Source organism: Gobio gobio (genome assembly GCF_949357685.1).
Source record: "Gobio gobio genome assembly, chromosome: 16".
Taxonomy (NCBI): Eukaryota; Metazoa; Chordata; class Actinopteri; order Cypriniformes; family Gobionidae; genus Gobio; species Gobio gobio.
Window position 1 is genome coordinate 31,074,717 of NC_137109.1, and position 20,032 is coordinate 31,094,748.

Genomic DNA, 20,032 nt, shown 5'->3' on the forward strand with positions numbered 1-20,032 from the left:
GAAAAACACCTTATATTCAGGTGTGCAGAATTATTAGGCATGTTTTCTTTTACAGATAAATTGAGCCAAAAAAGAGATTTAACTCAGACTGAAAAGTCAAAAAGTATTAAATGCCCATGAGAAGGTTGCAATACTAATGCAATACTAGACATTGCAGTTAAGGCGTGACCATTGGACAGTGAAATGCTCGTTGGGTCAGCAGGATCTGACAAAAACATGTGGCGGAGAAAAGACACCTGTTAACCGCAAAAGAATTAAGAATTAAGGTGAAGAATTAAGGGTGAAACCATCAGGAACCCTTTAGTCTCCAGCGCCACCATTTTCCAGAGCTGCAACCTACCTGGAGTCTCCAGAAGTGCAAGGTGTCAGGATCTCAGAGACTTCAGTTAGGTAAAGAATCCTAAAAAATGACCCCCACTAAATAAGAATCATAAGCTGAAGTGTTGTAAAATACATGAAGCCTGCTTTTTTATAGGCTTTATAGGTTTTATAGGTTGAGAATGACTCTTGAAGGACCAGCACCACATCCTCTAGTACCACTGTTTGAAGAATTCATCTTCCAGAATCTGGCAGTACGTTTTGGGAGTTCATTTTTAGTCCATCTCTGCAAAACGGACTTCAGGATGGACTAAAATGAACTCCCAAAACGTACTGCCAGATTCTGGAAGATGAATTCTTCAAACAGTGGTACTAGAGGATGTGGTGCTGGTCCTTCAAGAGTCACTCTCAACCTATCTGTCCATAAAGCCTATAAAAAAACCTTCTTCATGTATTTTACAACACTTCAGCTTGTGATTCTTATCTAGTGGGGGTCATTTTTTAGGATTCTTTACCTAACTGAAGTCTCTGAGATCCTGACACCTTGCACTTCTGGAGACTCCAGGTAGGTTGCAGCTCTGGAAAATGGTGGCGCTGGAGACTAAAGGGTTCCTGATGGTTTCACCCTTAATTCTTCACCTTAATTCTTAATTCTTTTGCGGTTAAAAGGTGTCTTTTCTTCACCACCTGTTTTTGTCAGATCCTGCTGACCCAACGAGCATTTCACTGTCCAATGGTCATGCCTTAACTGCAATGTCTAGTATTGCATTAGTATTGCATCCTTCTCATGGGCATTTAATACTTTTTGACTTTTCAGTCTGAGTTAAATCTCTTTTTTGGCTCAATTTATCTGTAAAAGAAAACATGCCTAATAATTCTGCACACCTGAATATAAGGTGATTTTCATTTCCAGCCTTCATGAACAATTATATATCACTTATACATTATTAAATACTAAATCAATAGCAGTTATTAGGATTACTGTGGTTTGGAATTGGTCAAATGTGCCTGGAAAAAAAATATGACCAGAAAATCAACGTGCCTAATAATTCTGCACTCCCTGTAGGCCTACATTTTGTCTCTGAAAACCATGCCCTCCGGTGTGACACAATATCCTGATTTTAAATCGGGCAATTCCACTGACAAGTTTAATTATTTGAAGGACCCAATTCAAGGTCATGTTACTGAAGCCCTGAATGGTAAGATTTTGTCTCAGAATTATTCAAATATTTAACTTTTTTGGAACCGCTATAAAAGTGTTACGTTTTGTTGTCTTATGGTGCGACACCATATTCTTAATTGTTGCTATGTCACACCATAGGACATTTCAGTAAACATTTTGAAAAAAAAAACTGAAAGAATTGACAAGTTAGTGACCCCTTATATTTTCTCAAACATCAGACTTCACACTATAACAATATGCATTTTTCTTCATTATTGCTTATTTGTCAACTTCCCAGTATACAGCCTTTTATTTAAACACAACCCGGTTTTAGATACAATTATTTTAAACCAATTCCACCTGGTTTGGACACTAATATATTTTATTTTCAATGTGCACAACATCCAAATAAATAAGATAACTGTCTTACATCTCCACTCATTTAATAAACCAGTAATAAACAGTGAATTATACATAAATGAAAATGTATACATAAATACAGTCTATAAAAACACAAGCAGGTGGGCTTGATAAGGATGTCACGGATGTCATTCTTGTTACACATTTAAGATCCAGACAATCTAATCTTGGATATCATTCATGTTAAATAGTATAATTAGTGTTTGTTTTATTAAAGAAAACAGTCAACAATCAGATATGCAGAGAACATTAGTATCAGGCAGAGGAGGTTTTGATTTTGTGCATGGCATAAGGGCTGGAGTTGATATGGGGCCAGACGTCTCCATTTGGTATCTCAGGTTTGTCCTCATCCCTTCTGTCCTCCATCACCACTGTCATTATCATCTCTTGGTTGAACACGTCTGGCGTGTGATAAGAGCGTGTTAGGTTGCGAAAAGAAGTACGCAAGGAGGCATCATCGTCATCAAAATCCTCTATTAGTCCTCCCTGTGACCTGTGGGAGGACTTTAGCTCATCTCCTAGCTCAGACGCCAAGTCTTTCAGATCTCTAATCAGAGTGGATTTGAGACCGAACAAACACAGCAAGAAGAACAGACCAGCACATATACCAGAGACAAAGTATAAAGCCACTGTCTCCGGAAGACCTTGAGGAAATGGAAAAGAGAGGCCAAGATGAAGAAAAGAAATTAAGTGAACATTTAAAATGTAATAAACAATACTGTGCAAAAGGCCACTTATGATAATGTCAGAGCACTTGCGCTACTCTAGTGAGACTCTTATTATGAAAGTCTGTGGCGCGAGCAACCGGAAGAGACACTGTTCATTCAGTACGGCGCGAACAGCAGATTACCTCAGCAGCTGTCCGAAATCAGTTTGCCGCATTCAGGAACGGCTGAAGACGTGCATCACTCTGATTAGATGTTTCTTGTGTTTGTGTGCGTCCTATAACGAGTGAGTACTTTACTCCTTCAATGTTGATTGATGCTCGTTATCTTTAATGAGGCAGTGATCGGCTGTATAATGTTACATGGCAATGTTAACTAATCCGTGCCAGTTATTATAACTTATGTGTGGATCTTCAAAGTTCAGAATTATAATGTTAATAATGTTTTAGTAGATAATGTAGATAAATAGTGAAAGTAAATGTGATGGAAATGTTATATCAGGTGTTTATGGATCATTGTCATTGTCTGAAGGGAGCAGCCTATAGTCAGTATGTGAATGATGATTATCTGTACTGATGTTGCTGTTATTTGAGTATTGCTCTTTGTGTGTTGCAGAGAAACCACACACTCATAATACTGTACATCTACATCTCAACTACGAGCATACCAAACACGTCTACGTCTGTTAATGAGTATTCGGCCCACTTATGAGCCAGTTCTACGTCAATTAAAGCAGGACTCACTGACTGTGCACCTACTGAATCTAAGTCTCCACTAAATGTGCTCAACCTGCTCACGCATTTGGGTCATTGTCCCTTTGCATGTTTATCGGCCATCACCTTCAGGGTCAAGCAAAGTTAGGATCCATTCTCTCTGCAGGCCGTAAAGGAAGCCCTCCACAGTCCACTGCACTGTTTAGCTCAAACTCCTTCTTGTTAAGGTTCATGTAAAGGCTGACTCCCTCTCCTGTTAATATTCCATACCAGTGAAAATAAAATCAGTTCAAATTGATGCTTCTCTCTGTGGTGTTCTGACCGACACACCTGGTTCACTGCAATCAAAATCAGCCCTTATCATCTTTAAGCGTAACCTTCGTTACATATACATTCAACAATGAAGAGGAGAAGAGATTAAATTAATTAGTATGAGAAGGCAATTGCTGACTGCTGATGTTAGAAAACCACAAAGAAATATTAATTGTTTTTGCATTGATTTAGTTTTTTGTATTATATTCATGTTACTGGTACATACTGTATATAAAATGTATGTTTGCATTTGCAAAATTAATAAAAAAAAAAGAAAAATAATTAAATCACAAAAAAAAGAAAAGCAAATACTAAATAAAAATGGCATCAAATCATCTAAACATTCTGTGATCAGGCCACACATCTAACGTACCCTGGATCTGGGAAAACATTTCCAGAGAGTTGGTGAAAATGTTTTGTGGTCTGGACACACCAGGGCCAGTATACCACCCTCCTGTGAAGGGGGAAGAGGAGGGGATTGGATCCCGCAGTCAGCAGGACCGCCAACAACCAATGACTGGCAGTATGTCATATTGTGGTCAAAATTATACATACACCTTGAACAAATCAGCAAAATGTTAATAATTTTAACAAAATAAGAAGGATAATAAAATTAATATTTTTTAAAATTTGATTTAGTATGCCTGAATATGCTCTTTCACATACAGATGTTTAGATGGACCACAAGACAAAATAATAGCTGAATTTGGGTAAGTTACTCTATAAAGTGAGCCATTAGCTATTAATACATCTTCAATAGTGTAATTAGATTACTGTACTAATTACTCTCTCTAAAAAATGTATTTAATTACTTTCTAAATCCCATATCAATATCGACCATTTAAACAATATACAAGGACAGACATGAAACTGCTCTTTTAAATAGTTCAAATAAATAATAGGCTATACAATTCCATAAATTATTCTTGAACTGGCCAAAATATTTAAAGGGAGAAGGTTAACATTAACATTAGATGTAAAATGTGGACGTTAAATCCTCTATTGTTTTATAGAATTGTTATAGTTTAAAACAATTACATCAGAAGTAACTGTAATTAAATTACAAAAAATATTTACGTTTTCAAGGGAAAAGTAAGTTATTACTTAGTAATGCATTACACCCAACACTGCTGAATTAAATAAAAATGACCCCATTCAAAAGTTTACATTCATCTTCGTTTGACTGTTAATGCAACTTGTTGCCTTCTTTAGCATCAGTGTTTTCAGTTTAGGCTACACCTTTTTCAATTGTTGTTTATGTGAAAATATGGATCTCAAAATCATTCCAGTCCCTGGAAAGGATTCAAATATGCAGAAGATGCTGGAAAACAAGAGAATGTGCAGAACCTGGATGTTTTTTTATGAAAAACACTGGGCTGTTTAACTGGATGAAAAAGAGACTCATGAATAGCCATCACAAAACAAAAATACATGGTAACAACACTTGAGAATCAATTACAAAAAAAAAAAAAACTTTTATTTTGTTAAAATCATTTAGCAGAGTCTGCAATAGGCTACATGTGAACTTTTGACCACAGTTGTATATCTTTCCTGTCATGTAGGGCCTATTCACTTCCAATAGGCCTTCTCACAACATGGAATGAGTCGCAGTTATTATGTTAAAATCATCTTTTTAATACAAGCCGGTTTATTAAAATGAAAATTAGCTTAGCAATGAAGATAATTTAGCCTACACCATAATCTTCTTTTTCTTACCATGCGTATAGTCAGAGAGCAAGAAAGGATCTGTGTTTCCACGTCCAACATCTTCCAGTAGATACCGTGGTACTTAAATGCACACGAACAAAGTAAGTATTTTTATGCATGCGTCAACAGTACCTAATGAATAGCTATGGTGATTGTAGGTTTTCTAAACCTCTTGAAACTCACCGCAGGTGAAGGAAACTCGCAAGTGCTTTCTGGTGCCAGGGAAACAGGGGTCTCCAAAACCCTGAGCATCAGCCAACAAAGAGCAGTTCGTCCTGCCATGACACTTCCTCGACACCCTCCTCAAGGCCGACGGAGACAAGCACTCTAACGGGAAACAGGCTTTTAAGCAATATCTCATCAAATTAATTTCAACACAAATTTTACTGCCTCTGCTGTTGTAGCAAAACCTTTCCACTAGATGGGAGAAGTGTGTTATTTTATTGTCAGACCTATGTCCGTTTTGGTTTTAGCCTCTTGAGGGCACTCAAGACTGTCGTGCTCCAGGTGGCCAAACGTGGCTGAATAGATGGCCAGAACCGTGTCATTCTTACAGGCCAGCTTCAGCCGCTCATTCTCACACACAGTTCTCGAGTGATGATGCTCTGTGAAGAAGAAAAATCATTGATGTGCTGCTCGGTTACAATATCGCTAAAGTGAAGAACAATAGGCCTACAGGTGTCTCACCAGGCTTGCACTTGTAGGAGACAATGATGTATTTGCTGGTTTCAGGGCAGGGATCTTGACCAAATACAGGACTCACCACAGGAATCTGACACTCCTGTCGATCCTGGCACTCAGACATCACTTTCTGGCCATAAAAATTGATTCTGACTCAAATTCGTCAATCATTAAGAGTTATATACAGGAGTTTTACACTCTAAAAAAAAAGGTTCTATATGGCACCATAAATGGTTCTTGGCTCGTAATCATAGGGGAACCTTTTTTAGTGCTATATAGCACCAATTTTGGTGCTTCAGTGGTTCTTCAGAGGTTCTTCACCGGTTCTTTGACTAAGGTGCTATATAGCACCTCTGAAGAACCGCTGAAGAACCACTGAAGCACCAAAATTGGTGCTATTTAGCACTAAAAAAAGGTTCCCCTATGATTACGAGCCAAGAACCATTTTTGGTGCCATATAGAACCTTTTTTTTTTTTAGAGTGTAGAGAATGAGTAAATGCAGATTAATGTTACCTGAATGGCGGTTGTTGATATACAGTCAGTGTTTTCCTCTGTTATGTTTGGGTTTGCATATGGGCATAGATATGGACTCGGGACACGACGTCCATAAAATGCTGAGAGGACAGCCACAGATGTTCTAGTAGGGCATCTGATGGACAGCGTCTCTCCATCACAGGCATGGGCAGTGTGGTTCTTCAAGATCCTGTGGAGGTAATCTAAGGGGAAAAATAGACTGATATACTAAGTGGGCCAGAAACATCAGTTGAGAATCACCGTTGCTGAGTAAAGGCACTGCTCAGCATTCAAACAAGGCATTGTAAATGCATTTAGAAAACCCATTACACAATGGCATTGTAGACCACAATTGTACACTTATATGTGCAAATCCAGCAATATGACAATGGACAAACCAACTCCCTCGCTTATCTAATCTTGCAATTGCAAGGTGTGGTTGACATTATGATGTAGAAAGCTCTTCTCAGTTTTCTAATACAAGTGCTGTTTTAATCTTACAAATTCAGTAATACAATAACAGAGATTTCTAACTGGTGCCGTCAGAACACAGGACAGGAAAACTAATAAAAATAAATTTAAAAAAGTTAATCATTTTGCCCTTTGGTGAGCCTATTCAGTTATTAATAACATTGTATTGATCATAAATTGTTGTGATTTGGGAAGGGATATTGTAAATAAAATCTATATCTATAATGATCTATAGGCAATCATAAATCAACTTTATCAATAGTTTAAATTTCAAGTTAGCTTCTATTGTTTCATTGCACATAGTTTATTTTGAAAATTGCCTCAGGAATTTTGTATCTTTCAAATATAAAACTGCAGTGAAAGAGAGAGGCAGAGGTCAGGAACAGGAAATTGAAAGAGGTCTTCCTGTTCACTGTACTGCAGATTTGAGATTTAGATTTTATGAAGCGGAGAACATAAATGAGGGACACTGTAGAACATTTCCCTCCCCAGGTGCATTTTTCTCTTTCTTATCCTCCACTTTTCCACACTGCTCAGATTCCAAGCGTGTTATGTTTATAAAATTGGACCATATCCATGAGTATTCAATGAGAAGGAACTGGATCAAGGGTAATGTCTGGCCTGTACCTCTCTCTCTATCTCTCTTGGGTTAAGCCATTCTGCATCTGTAGAGCTCTCTGTTATGCAGTGCCAGGCAAAGACACACTCACAAATAAGCACAATGAGCCATTCTTGGCTGATTATCACTCTTAAAGCCATTTTGTTTTGTTTGTGTGTGTGTGTGGGGGGGGGGGGGGGTGGCGGCACAGAAACACAGTCATAAACAGTTGAAACAATGTGTCACTTAAATGCCTGAAGTAATCAAAATATAAAATTATGACTTTTTACAGAACTATGACATCCGGAACACTGCTGTTGGCATTATATGCATTGGTGTATTTGAGTGTATTTTCTAGTGTTTATTGCCCACAGTATAACATATTATACATTTCTTTAACCTTTAGTTTCAACACAAAATGTTTGTCTTTGGTTCAGAATGGGTTAATATTGCTTTGCCTTCCTATATGGATTGTGCTCAAACAATGGAGGAGGAAGGGACACCCGTCTCTCTTAAGCTGATGCTCTACAGATTGTTGACAAGGACTGTGTAAAAGACAAAATACGGAATGTCCTCTTTCCTTTGGGAGTTTAGCTCCAAGACAGCATGCTGTATTTCCTCTATCATAGCCACAAAATGAAAGAAAAACACTTACCAGAGAAATCTGGAGTTGATGAGGTTAGCCTTGTGTTGACAGATAGGACTAATGAGAGGAAACACCAAGACCAACAAGAGCTCCATAGAGACATAGTGCACAACGCACATTACGAATCAATGTGGTTTATAACCAATGTGGTTTTCTAGGAGAAGTTGTTTGGCTGTTTACTGCCCTCTGACTTTTGACCAGGAGAAAAGGGTCAATGGTGGCATTGTGCTGAGTGGAGAACAAGTGTTCTTTCAACAGCACTGACACTGACACACATTTGTATCATTGCACTATTTAGACAGTTCCCATGCTTGTTTTCCATTTATTTATCAAAAGGGCTTTTTGAGGTGACAAAGTTCACACCTCTGTTTAAAAAGTAGCCACCCTGATGATAATAAATGTAGTTTCTAGTCAAATATACTGGGAAAAAAACACTTTCTTAATAAGTATTTTAGTCTTGTTTAAAGTAAAAAAAAAATCTAATCTTTAAAATTAACCTGATAGTTTTCATATATATTGTTCAAATACATCTTAAATGTATTAATAAACCAAAGTTTTGAATTTTGAATAAATGCTGTATGTATTATGCTTTACCCTAAAATATTAAGAAGCACAACTATTTTCAACATTGATAATAATAAGAAACATTTCTGGAGACTGGGGTAATACAATTTTTGTTTTCTTGTGTTGATCTTGATTTTTTTAAAACTGGAAAACAAGATAAATACTGAATAAGACATGAGTCTTGAATTATTTTTTTGTGTAAAGGGTCATTAAATCAGATTTATCTCCATTTCTCGTCATTAAAAAAACCTCAAAACAAGAAATAATCTTTTCTGAGCTTGACGATTTTGTTTCCCTTGCTTGCGTTGATGTACAATGACAGAAGTGGGTCCGCATGATCAACATTTGGGGTCCTGTTTTAGGGAGATAAGCAAGGATTTTCCAAGCTGTGTGTGTGTTCCCAGCTGCTGGATGTCCTGTAGATAGCCTATCATATTAGAATAAGTACTTCCTCTCTCATTCAGAGGAAAAGAGAGGTCAGTGGTTAGTGATCACATTTTCTCTATTCCAGAAATACTAAAGGAGAGGCAACTCTGTTGCCACTATATACATAGCTGGTAAATATGTATCTTGTGTCAGTCTGCTCTATAAGGACAGTATGTTATCTAAACATGTGCTGACTATTAAGCAGAGGTCAGAAAACATGTAGCTTTCTCAGCATTTTGTCAATACAACCACCCTCCCCAAGTTAAAGAACGTTCCACCCACACATATGAGATCGGTCTGGTGCCTGAGAGGAATGTTTGTGATTTAAATTAGAGCTGTTTTGATGTATAGAGACAAATTCTGCACAATAATGTGCTGACCGTTGCCATGTTTGCTTAGTGGTTGCAGCAGTGGCATCAGATTAGAGGCTTACAGTCTTGCATCGTTACAGCTCATCATCTCCATGGTGATTTGTTGTTTGCTGGTATATTCTGTGCAGTGGTGCGGTATGTTAACAGGAAAGAGAAGCTAGCGTGGACTGAAACAGCTCACAGCTCTGTTACTCATAGTATCCTGTTGGCTCCTAGAGAAGGGAGTAGGCTACACTGGGTAAACTGGCATGGCTGATGGCTCATTTCCTGTTCTAGCCGAAGTGGAACTCTCTTAATTTCCAGGGTTTGTTAGGAGTTTCCATGTCAAGCTCTTGCTATATATACAGTATAATCACCAGCCTTTTATACTTAAAGGGATAGTTCACCCCAAAATAAAAATTTTGTTATGATTGAAAACCTTATCTTTCTTCTATGGAACACCAAAGAAGATATGAAGTAAAATAAATGTCTGAGCTGCTCTCTTCCAAAAATCTAAGTTTTATAGAGACCACGGGCTGACAAGCTCCACCATTAAAATAGCACTTACTTGTACACTATATTAATGTATATTACTAAAAATAATGCTTTAAAAATTTAGCTTGACAAGACGTGGTCATCACTTTCATAGTTTGGACAAGTCATACGGGTTTCAGACAAAGGAATTTTCATTTTTAGATGAACTATCCCTTTAAAAGTGTCTACAACCAAGTCTTTGTGAGGGAATAACAAAGCAACTCCTTGCTTTCTTTGGTTTCTTTTTTCATGTAGCATGTGTCTGTTTTTTGTGTTAATGTTGTTTCAAACTAGTGTAAATTCCCCAGAATGATGCAATAAACCCCTTAATACAACATCTGTGTGCTGAATGAGGAAATGAAACTCTTAAAGGGATTGAAAACAGTTATGTAAGACATTCTGTCATTAAAATTTCTGTTTTATAGCGCCAGCGTACAACATTAATTTTATAGTCTAAGTTGGTGTAAGAGATTAATTTTATGCTATAAGTTGTTCTAAGAGTCTTTCCAGGTTAATATGCTCAATTATAAGGGGAAGCCATGAGATGACGGAATTGTTTCCTCTGACTCAACATGACTGCATTCAGGGAATGAGGGGAACTATTTGTTTAAGAGAACCCATCCCTTGAGAATGATCACATATACCAGCACCCTCATTTGTCCCCACACACACACACACATACACACACACACACACACACACACACACACACACACACACACACACACACACACACACACACACACACACACACACACACACACACACACACACACACACACACACACACACACACACACACACACACACACACACACACACACACACACACACACACACACACACACACACACACACACACATGTTTGTTTTTGTGAAATGTGAGGACATTCCATAGGCGTAATGGTTTTTATACCGTACAAACCGTATTTTCTATTCCCTTACACTGCCCCTGTCCCTAAACCTAACCCTCACAGGAGACTGTGCAGTTCACTTTCTGTGAAAAAAAACTCATTCTGTGTGATTTATAAGCATTTTGAAAAGTGAGGACATGGGGAACGTCCTCATATTTCACCCTCTTTTTGTAATACCTATGTCATACCCAAATTATACACATTTGTGTCCTGATATTTCACAAAAACATGCCCACACACACACACACACACGCAACTGTGTATCTTAGCAATAGACTTCTAATGTTTTATATGCACTATAAATACTATAGACTAACCCTAATGCACATCGTACCCCTATTCCTACCAGAAAACGGTATTTTAGATAAAAATAAAAAAAAAACATCCAAAAACGAAACTTTTGATATCAATTGAGGACATCCCCAAATGTCCCCCAAGGGATTTAGCTCACTTGTGATTGGATTTCTGCTGTGCCAAAAGTTTTCTTTTTGGACGGTTTTGAGAGTTTACTGGAAGTTCAAAAAATTCCAGAGAAGTGTAGACAATACGAAAGAACAGATTGAGTCAGACCACTAGAAAAAAGACTCAAAAAGAGAAGAGAAAGTCTTCGCTCTGTTGTCTAATATGCGAGAGCAATATCTTCTTTTAAATAAGTGGATTTGTTAATGTATAGTAAAACAGCCTCTCCATTACACAGCTGAAAGGGGCACATTGTGATTGAACATATGGGAGAGGGGAAAGTTAGTAAGAGGTAGAAGTGTTACCACCATGAATGGAATGTGGCCCCTGCTTCACGTCTGAGATAGCACTGTGACGTTTCTCCTTAGTGTAAGTGCGTACTGGATAAAATGAAAAGCTATTTTTGAGCTCTCTGACACAGCCTGGCAGCACAGTTATATAGTTAGGGTCACGCCCATCCTCTCTAGCCTCCCTCCCTCCTGACTTTTAAAGTGTGTTGCTGGAGGGAGAAAGCAGGCAGCAAGAGTCTGACTAACTTTCATCTGCGAACACTTGCCCACATTACAGCTGTGTACAAATCTTTTGGGGGTTTTCTGGTTGATTTGTGGAATATTTTTCTCGGACGTCTGGACTTAGTAAAGTTTTTTTTTCCTGCAGGGAAAAATGGCACTCAGACAAGACTCAGATAAAGAACCACGAATTGAGCTCTTCATAAAGGTCAGTTGTTCAACTTTTACAAGTTTGAGTTGGTCAGATACTCTTATTCCAAATTAAAGATTTTAATTCCAATGAAGTAGAATCAAATAATATTAAATATAAAAATAATTTATTAAATTATAACAACAGTTAGTTAAAATAAATGACTAAACCCCTAATCTGAATATTGATCAAGTTCAACATTATGTAATCCTCACTGTTGGAGTAATGATGTTAAACCTAATTATAACTTTTGATCAAATTTTCTTAGTAGTTTATGTACCGTTTGCCTCTTATTTTCCACCTCTTATATCAGTGTAGGCCTATGTTTTTTCCTGATAGACAGAAAAATTGATTATATTCTACTTCATATTCTTATACTGACTGAGAAAAGAATATTTTGTTGAATAGTACTCTACAAAGACACCATGAACCAAGATCTTCCAGTGCTCTATCAGTGTTTTTTGTCAGGGAAGGTCTACATTTGGGCACCATGAATCAGAGGTTGATTTGGGTGTATACAGTCAATTCAGTTAACACATGCAGTACCGTAGACTGGATAGTATGTTTGATATGCAACTGTTCGCCTTTACGCTTCTGTTTATCAGAACAGACACTCAAACATCACTGGAATCATCTTATCACCACACATGCACGCACTGAAACACTGACAGCTCTTGGATCCATCGTCACACCCGTAAACACGCTTACGTTTCCTGTAGATCCCATTACTTTGACATTGCCGATGCTTTCATGCTTTACCAGTTGAGCTACAGTTCATGAACTAAATGAGTAGGACATGGATGTGCAGTGACCGTAACATCCTAAAGATCATCAAAGCTTTGTAGATTGTCACCATTTATTGGAGAAGTTATAGTGCAGCTCTTTGTGTTCTTATTTTAAAAGATGGGCATTATTGGCGGTAGAGGGCATTGTTCAGATCTGTTATCTCTATCTTCTAGACAATTCCTGCTTTTCCTTTTCTTTGGATCAAGCTCCCACACCCACACAATACATGGACTATTTATGTCCTATTCTTTTTGAAGGGAGGGACACATTTATTTAAAGTAAACTAATAATAATAGATTGCGGAGATCTGAGAGGATATCTTAAAAACATTGCTGTTTATGAAAATGTTTATTCAGGTTTTTGCAGAAAGCAGCATTCTGAAACATCATGTAAACACAAACTTTGTTTCCTAGGATACTGTCATGGCCCATAAATAGAGCCCAATACTGTGTTAATAAGGAGGAATTTTCCATACTTATTTTTCCACAGGTGTTTTGGGTGTATTTTGAATGATGTGTTGCATTGCATTGTGATTAAAAATGGGGTTAAAAGAAACGTATGTAAACTTAATGGATAATGGATAATGTTTTTTTTAATTATTTTTCATTTTTTTACAGAATTAAGAGAAAATGGTTTAAAATATCTGGATTTCTGTCATGTAATGCAATGTCAGTAAAGACATGTTAAATGATGTTCATTTTATTAGAATGGCTTCTTCTTTTATTGTATTTTTAATAAATATATATATTATATAAATTATATAAATTTATAGTATATTACAGAGTAGCATATAAACGCAACTGACTTGTGTTACTTCTAGCAATAACCAGCTCTGCATGTGAACATAGTGATTAAAATATCAGATTCCTGAAACTTCACACTTTATTTTCCTCAATGTGATCATATGCTATAATAACAGATGGGTTAAATTTCTGCCTCCACTGGGCTTTGATTAAAAGGGTAGTTCAGTCAATGAACTTTCTGTAATCATTTACTCACATACATTTAGAAGCGGAGGGTGAGTAAATGACAACAGACTTCATTTTTTGGGTATCCCTTTAAGTCAGAAAAACATATGGAAAGAAAATAAAGGTAGATTTCAAATTCATTATTTATATTTTATTAATATACAGTCCAGGGTCTCTGGAACCCCAAACATAAAAAAAAAACATACAGTACAATCAATTTTAACAGAACATGAGGGTTAAGGAAATATATAATATGTTTCTCTGTCTATGTAACCTAGTGTCTTGTCTGTGAAACTTTGATACTTACCATGGATTTCTCTTTTTTGTTTCAAGGCAGGTCATGATGGAGAAAATGTGGGGAACTGTCCCTTCTGCCAGAGACTCTTCATGGTTCTTTGGCTGAAAGGAGTCAAGTTCACAGTAACCACCGTTGACATGAGGAAGTAAGCTGCCAGCATCACGTCTTTTTTCATACATAATTACTATTTGTCACACTTTACGTCTGTCTGCAGGGTTTGCAAATATTTCACCAATGAAAAGTATAAAAACAGTTTGTGACTAAACCTCGTAACTCCTTTGGCTCCACAAACTGTCGGTAAAAACTCATAACTCCACCCTGCCGCACACATTTTAGTGGAGTGTATCTTGTTTGCAATGCAAAGATAAATAAAGAACTGGTTGTTTGAATAAACGTTTTCTTTACTCAAGAAACATTTTTCCATTGAGTCATAGCCAATAAGCCTACCAAACAACATGAAGCCAAATGACAGAAAAACTAAGCGCACACATAGCTACAGCTACAATAAACAACATAACCTGTAAGTTGATGAAAATGTAATGCAATGCACTTAATGCCTCAAATGCGGCCGTTAATGACGGGAAAAAAACAGGACATTCGCAGCAAAAACTTGATTTGAGCTTGATTTTAGTAAAATGCTAATGGGGTGTACACTCTAAAAAAAGGTTCTATATGGCACCAAAAATGGTTCTTGGCTCGTAATCATAGGGGAACCTTTTTAAGTGCTATATAGCACCAATTTTGCTGCTTCAGTGGTTCTTCAGCAGTTCTTCAGAGGTTCTTCACTGGTTCTTTGACTAAGGTGCTATATAGCACCTCTGAAGAACCGCTGAAGAACCACTAAAGCACCAAGATTGGTGCTATATAGCACTTTAAAAGGTTCCCCTGATTATGAGCCAAGAACCATTTTTGGTGCCATATAGAACCTTTTTTTAGGCTATAGTATCATATATAAAGCAACTATATCACCTTTGACAACCTTATTTTGTTTAATTATTGTTTAACAGTGTTTTTTCCATTTCCTGAAAAGTAGCAGTATTGGTCATAGGTTTCCGACCGACAGTGGGCCTATGTCACAATATTAGGTAAATCCGGCCCTGGATAGGACTATCAAATGGAATGGAATGCAGTAGACAAATAGTGAAATCTGAGGAATTCTGGACCTACATGGACTGGATTTGATAACACCGGGGGCGGTCAAAGTACAGCGGGTGTACTACAAACAGGATGAAGGGAGTGTGAACTTTCCCATTGCCCTGTTCCCATCTAATTCTTCTAAAGCAAATGCAGCTTTCATCTATTTAGCAGGACACTCCCATATCCGTGTGCTATGAGTTTAATACTGTTTTAAAGCAGCATTAATCACTTTAGGTCTCATTCAAAGACTCTCCGTACAATACGTGACTTCATATTGACCATGTCCACACCCTGTGGTTTACACTCCCTCTGCTCTGCTCCACCCTGTGTTGTTTAGGAAGCCAGAAGAGCTGAAGGATTTAGCACCAGGTACCAACCCTCCTTTCCTCCTGTACAATGGCACGCTGAAGACTGACTTCATTAAGATCGAAGAGTTCCTGGAGACCACACTCGCCCCTCCTCGGTATTGTGTAAACCTTTCACAATGAGACATTATTCCATTTGTTCTGTCATAAGTCGCATGACTAAACTCATTAAGTAATATCTGACACACTGATATGGTTGTGATGAATCATCAATATCAAAGACTATTTTCTTGAGCAGTAAATCAGCATGTTAAAATGATTTCTGAAGGATCATGAAGACTGGAATAATGGCTGATGAATTCAGTTTTGAATTCATCACAAGAATAAATAACATTTTAAAATATGACTTTACTGTATTTTTTATCAAATAAATGCAGCCGTGGTGAGCATAAGAGCCTTATTTCCAACCCCAAACAGCAGTGTATACTATATGACAGAATATTTGTGACATTTTTAAAACGGAAAAACATTCAGCCTATTTAACATGTATTATGTACCATGGATAAGCTTAAGTGTTTTTTGAGTATCAGCATTATCATGTGAATATTGGATGTCTATCTTTTAGGTGTGTGATGACTTTCTCTAAATATTTCCCTCTTATCCTATCAGATATCCTCATCTCAGCCCCCGCTACAAAGAGTCTTTTGATGTTGGTGCTGACATTTTTGCCAAGTTTTCTGCGTTTATCAAGAACAGCCCAAAAAGTGCTTGTGAGTTATCAGACCTATATATTTAAATGTAATATATATTAACACGGAAGCAGCATGATTGTGTGATACTGCATTTATACAATTCATTTTGAGTTACAAGACACGATATTGCGAAAATACTTCCAAAAAGCAGAACCATTGCATTAACTCATTCATAACGAGAGTCGCTTGTGTAGTTTCTAAATTAAAGGCACAATATGTAAGATTTTTGGATTACAATATCCAAAAAACCACTAGAACAACGTTATATATTTTGTGATATATAATCCAGAGAAATATGCAATTTTGACCAGGACACAGACCATGTCCATGCGTCGCCTGTCAATGACATACCCGTGTTACCCTCGATTTCCGGTTTATTTTGTAGAAACATCAAAGGCGCTTTAATATATTATGTGTTTTATGGTTTTATTAGACAGTTGAGCAACTGTATGGATACATTCATCAACAGAAAACTAATCATTGTTATATAGCTCAACACAGTTAGTCTAATTGTTTAAATCTCGTTTTCTTGATTTACCGCAAGTACCATTTTACCATGCCTAATATCGATCTAGCTTACTGCAGTGTGCAACAAGTGTCTCACATAGTAGTCACTGAGCTAGTCTCGCGTAGCCAGACCTTCAGCCTGACGGCAGAAAGTCTGGACTCTATCGCAGCTTTCATTGGTCAAGGACCATGCAAGAGAATGTTTGAGTGACATGTAACGCAACCATGGGTGTGAAAATGTAAAATCGATGTCCCTGCAATAACAGACCGGCATGCATCTATAAATTATTAATTCAAGAACGTTGTGCCAGGCAGACCGCAACACACACACACATCTCACGGACATCCTGTAGAATACAACCAATCAGATGACGACTTGGAAACTCCTGAAGTGTTTCCAGATAAGTTTGCCATATCAGACATTCAGCCAGTCCGTGACGTCTAAAGGCCTGTTCACACCGGGACGATTTTCATGCGCGTTTATCGCCGACTTTTAACGCCTTGTGACTAAATGTGAGTGTAAAAGCGTCATTTTTAAAAAGACGCCCCAGGCTCGTTTTTTATTTTGATTAATTTTGATTCGTTAAAAATTGCGCTTTTGTTCACGTGCCTGGAGTTGCTGAAGTGACAGTAAAACACAACTTGGTGGCACTCAAGCACAAAGTGGTCTTGCCGAGCACACGTTGACACAACGAAGAAGTAGTAAGTAGACAAAGAAGAAGATGAGCTGCTAATGCTGCTTGCCAGTTAGCAAAAAGTGTGTGAATGGTTTTGGCCATAGACATAATGTCTATGGTTTTGGCAAGCACGTAAATACTGTCTCTCTTTTTATTCTGTGTGACAAGCGAGTATCAGAAGGGTAAAGTGCCGCAGCACCACCTTGTGTGCCGGGAGCGCTATCTACTGAATTTGCACATTCACTTGGCGCATTGCCAGTGAAAACGTTTGGGTGTGAACCATAGACTGTAAAAAAATATGGACGACGCGACTTCCGCTGACCAGAGTTGAAGCTTTCGTAGGCACGCACACGGCGCTGACATCTTGGGACCGAGTCTGCGCAGTAGCGATCTCGGGACCGGAGTTGCGCAGTAGAGAGCAGGAAGTAGAAGCACGATTATCAAAAGCCCGCCCACACTCTCGCAGATGCAGAACAATTAATTATGTTGGTGTGAAATAAACAGTTATGAAAATGTAGAAATTAAAGCTAAAGCTCCAATCTCCTCCAAAAAATCCCGAAAAAAGTCCGTTAGTGCCTTAGTGACAACTTCACTCAGAGAAGCCGTCAATCTCAGCTGTCAATCATAACATCACACCCCCCGTTTTTATAGTATCAAATAACTCACTAAAACTAAACTTATTTAAAAAACGAACACTTGAAATTAAATCATCGTGATAAAAACTGCCTAAAATGACAGAAACCATCTTTAGAAAACAATTATTTGAAGCTTAATTTAATTGTTTAATGTCTCGAAAAACATTGGCGATAAGAGCGCGTGATATTCGTCCCGGTGTGTACAGGCCTTAAGGCTGAGACTACTGCTGAGCTAATGCACTGAGTAGCATTATAACATTACTTTCAACACACTCAAATGTATCTAACATGATAAAACAGCAGTAGAAGCAGAAGAAGCGGAAGCACTCATCTGCGGCCTAATAAAAGCTCTGTGAAATCAAGGCGTCATCAAGCTTCGCTTTTATTTTGAATAAGCGACCTCTAGCGGTGAAAAATTACACATTGTGGCTTTAATCAGCTTTTTTGAAACAAATTGTTTTGGTTCAATGACTCATAAAGACAGTAATTTGTCGCCACCTACTGGTGTAACGAAGTAACCTGCAGGAAGAGTCCATGAAAATACACACCACTGACTGGAACTGCGCATTATAGACAAGCAGAGTGATACAAGCAGTTTTATTAAGATTTTCACTATCATGATCAGTGTAGTTGTGATCATCAAGCTGCTTTTTAGAAACAAAACAGGCCTATTTACTTAATCAGATTAATGCATTTATGAAACTTACATAATAGAGCAACAGAATATGATTTTCTGATTTTTATCTGAATATTCCTGCATGTAGACACTTTGGCATCAGTATTATAATGTACTATATCACTATATTTTCTTTCTCTATCAAATGATTCCTCAGTCCATGAAAAAGCCTTATTGAAAGAGTTCAAGCGTCTGGATGAATATTTGAACACTCCACTTCAGGACGAGCTAGATCAAAACATCAGCATATCCAAAAGAAAGTTCCTTGATGGCAACCGCTTGACACTGGCAGACTGCAACTTGCTACCAAAGCTGCACGTCATCAAGGTGATACGCCTCTGTGGTTTACAGAAACACACACACACATACAAAGGCCTATACAGCTATTTAATGTTAAATACATAATTATGATGTGTGTGTGTTTTGTTTTTTGTAGGTTGCTGCCAGGAAGTACTGTAGTTTTGAGATTCCTGCTCAGTTCACTGGGGTGTGGCGTTACCTGCAGAATGCATGTGAGAGAGAGGAGTTCAGCCAGACCTGTCCAGCTGACATTGAAATTGAGAAAACCTATCTGAGCGTGGCCAAGAGGAACTGAACTTCAGATTAATGGCGGTAGCCTAAATGTTTAAATAGTGTAAATAGTTTCAGTTTATAAGTTTTAAGGCATCTACATTCTTAGTAGAGTAACAAATACAAAACACACATTTTGCTTATGCACTTTCATTGTGCCTGTTGAGCCCATTAGATTTACTACAATACTTTTAAGTGACTGCTATTGTCAAAGAGGCTTTATAGTTTAGGATGTCATAGGATCTTTTGCAAACGATCTCGAGCACAACAGGCGAGTTGTGCTTTTAACAGCATGTAATGTTTTTGTGCATAATGTATATATGTATTTTACATTCATTAAGGCATATTCGGTTATATGTAATATATCTTTTAATCATCTGTAAAAATGAGTTGAAAACACAAATGTCATGCGTCAGTAATGGTTGTTTTGTATTAAGGGTTATTGTGAAGGATGTACCGAGTTGCTCAAACACCATTGTTAGACATCATGATTGTTTAAAAAAGAGATTAAACTGCTTTCTTTCAGATTTTACTTAAAATAAAATTGATATCACACATATAACTATTT

General features: G+C 37.5%; 2 protein-coding genes across 3 annotated transcripts; one reads left to right on the forward strand and one right to left on the reverse strand.

Moving 5' to 3' along the window:
* Nucleotides 1-1,842: 1,842 nt before the first annotated feature.
* Nucleotides 1,843-8,475, reverse strand: LOC307139624 (protein eva-1 homolog C). Of its 2 annotated transcripts, XM_079838667.1 has the most exons (8): nucleotides 8,217-8,469; nucleotides 6,493-6,695; nucleotides 5,985-6,108; nucleotides 5,750-5,902; nucleotides 5,481-5,624; nucleotides 5,307-5,378; nucleotides 3,964-4,044; nucleotides 1,848-2,544 (listed from the first exon to the last, which is right to left on the reverse strand). In XM_079838667.1, exons 1-8 carry the CDS (start codon nucleotides 8,308-8,310, stop codon nucleotides 2,156-2,158), a joined length of 1,260 nt encoding a protein of 419 aa, XP_079694793.1. In that variant the 5' UTR covers nucleotides 8,311-8,469; the 3' UTR covers nucleotides 1,848-2,155. The 2 variants fall into 2 exon arrangements, with proteins under 2 accessions (XP_079694794.1, XP_079694793.1); XM_079838668.1 differs by lacking the exon at nucleotides 3,964-4,044 and having other exon boundaries at nucleotides 1,843-2,544; nucleotides 8,217-8,475.
* A 3,345-nt stretch (nucleotides 8,476-11,820) lies between these two features.
* Nucleotides 11,821-20,023, forward strand: clic2 (chloride intracellular channel 2). The gene is made up of 6 exons (XM_079838199.1): nucleotides 11,821-12,171; nucleotides 14,241-14,350; nucleotides 15,680-15,805; nucleotides 16,317-16,417; nucleotides 19,052-19,221; nucleotides 19,331-20,023. The coding sequence occupies exons 1-6, from the start codon at nucleotides 12,118-12,120 to the stop codon at nucleotides 19,487-19,489; spliced, it is 720 nt and encodes a 239-aa protein (XP_079694325.1). The 5' UTR covers nucleotides 11,821-12,117; the 3' UTR covers nucleotides 19,490-20,023.
* The last annotated feature ends 9 nt before the right edge of the window (nucleotides 20,024-20,032 follow it).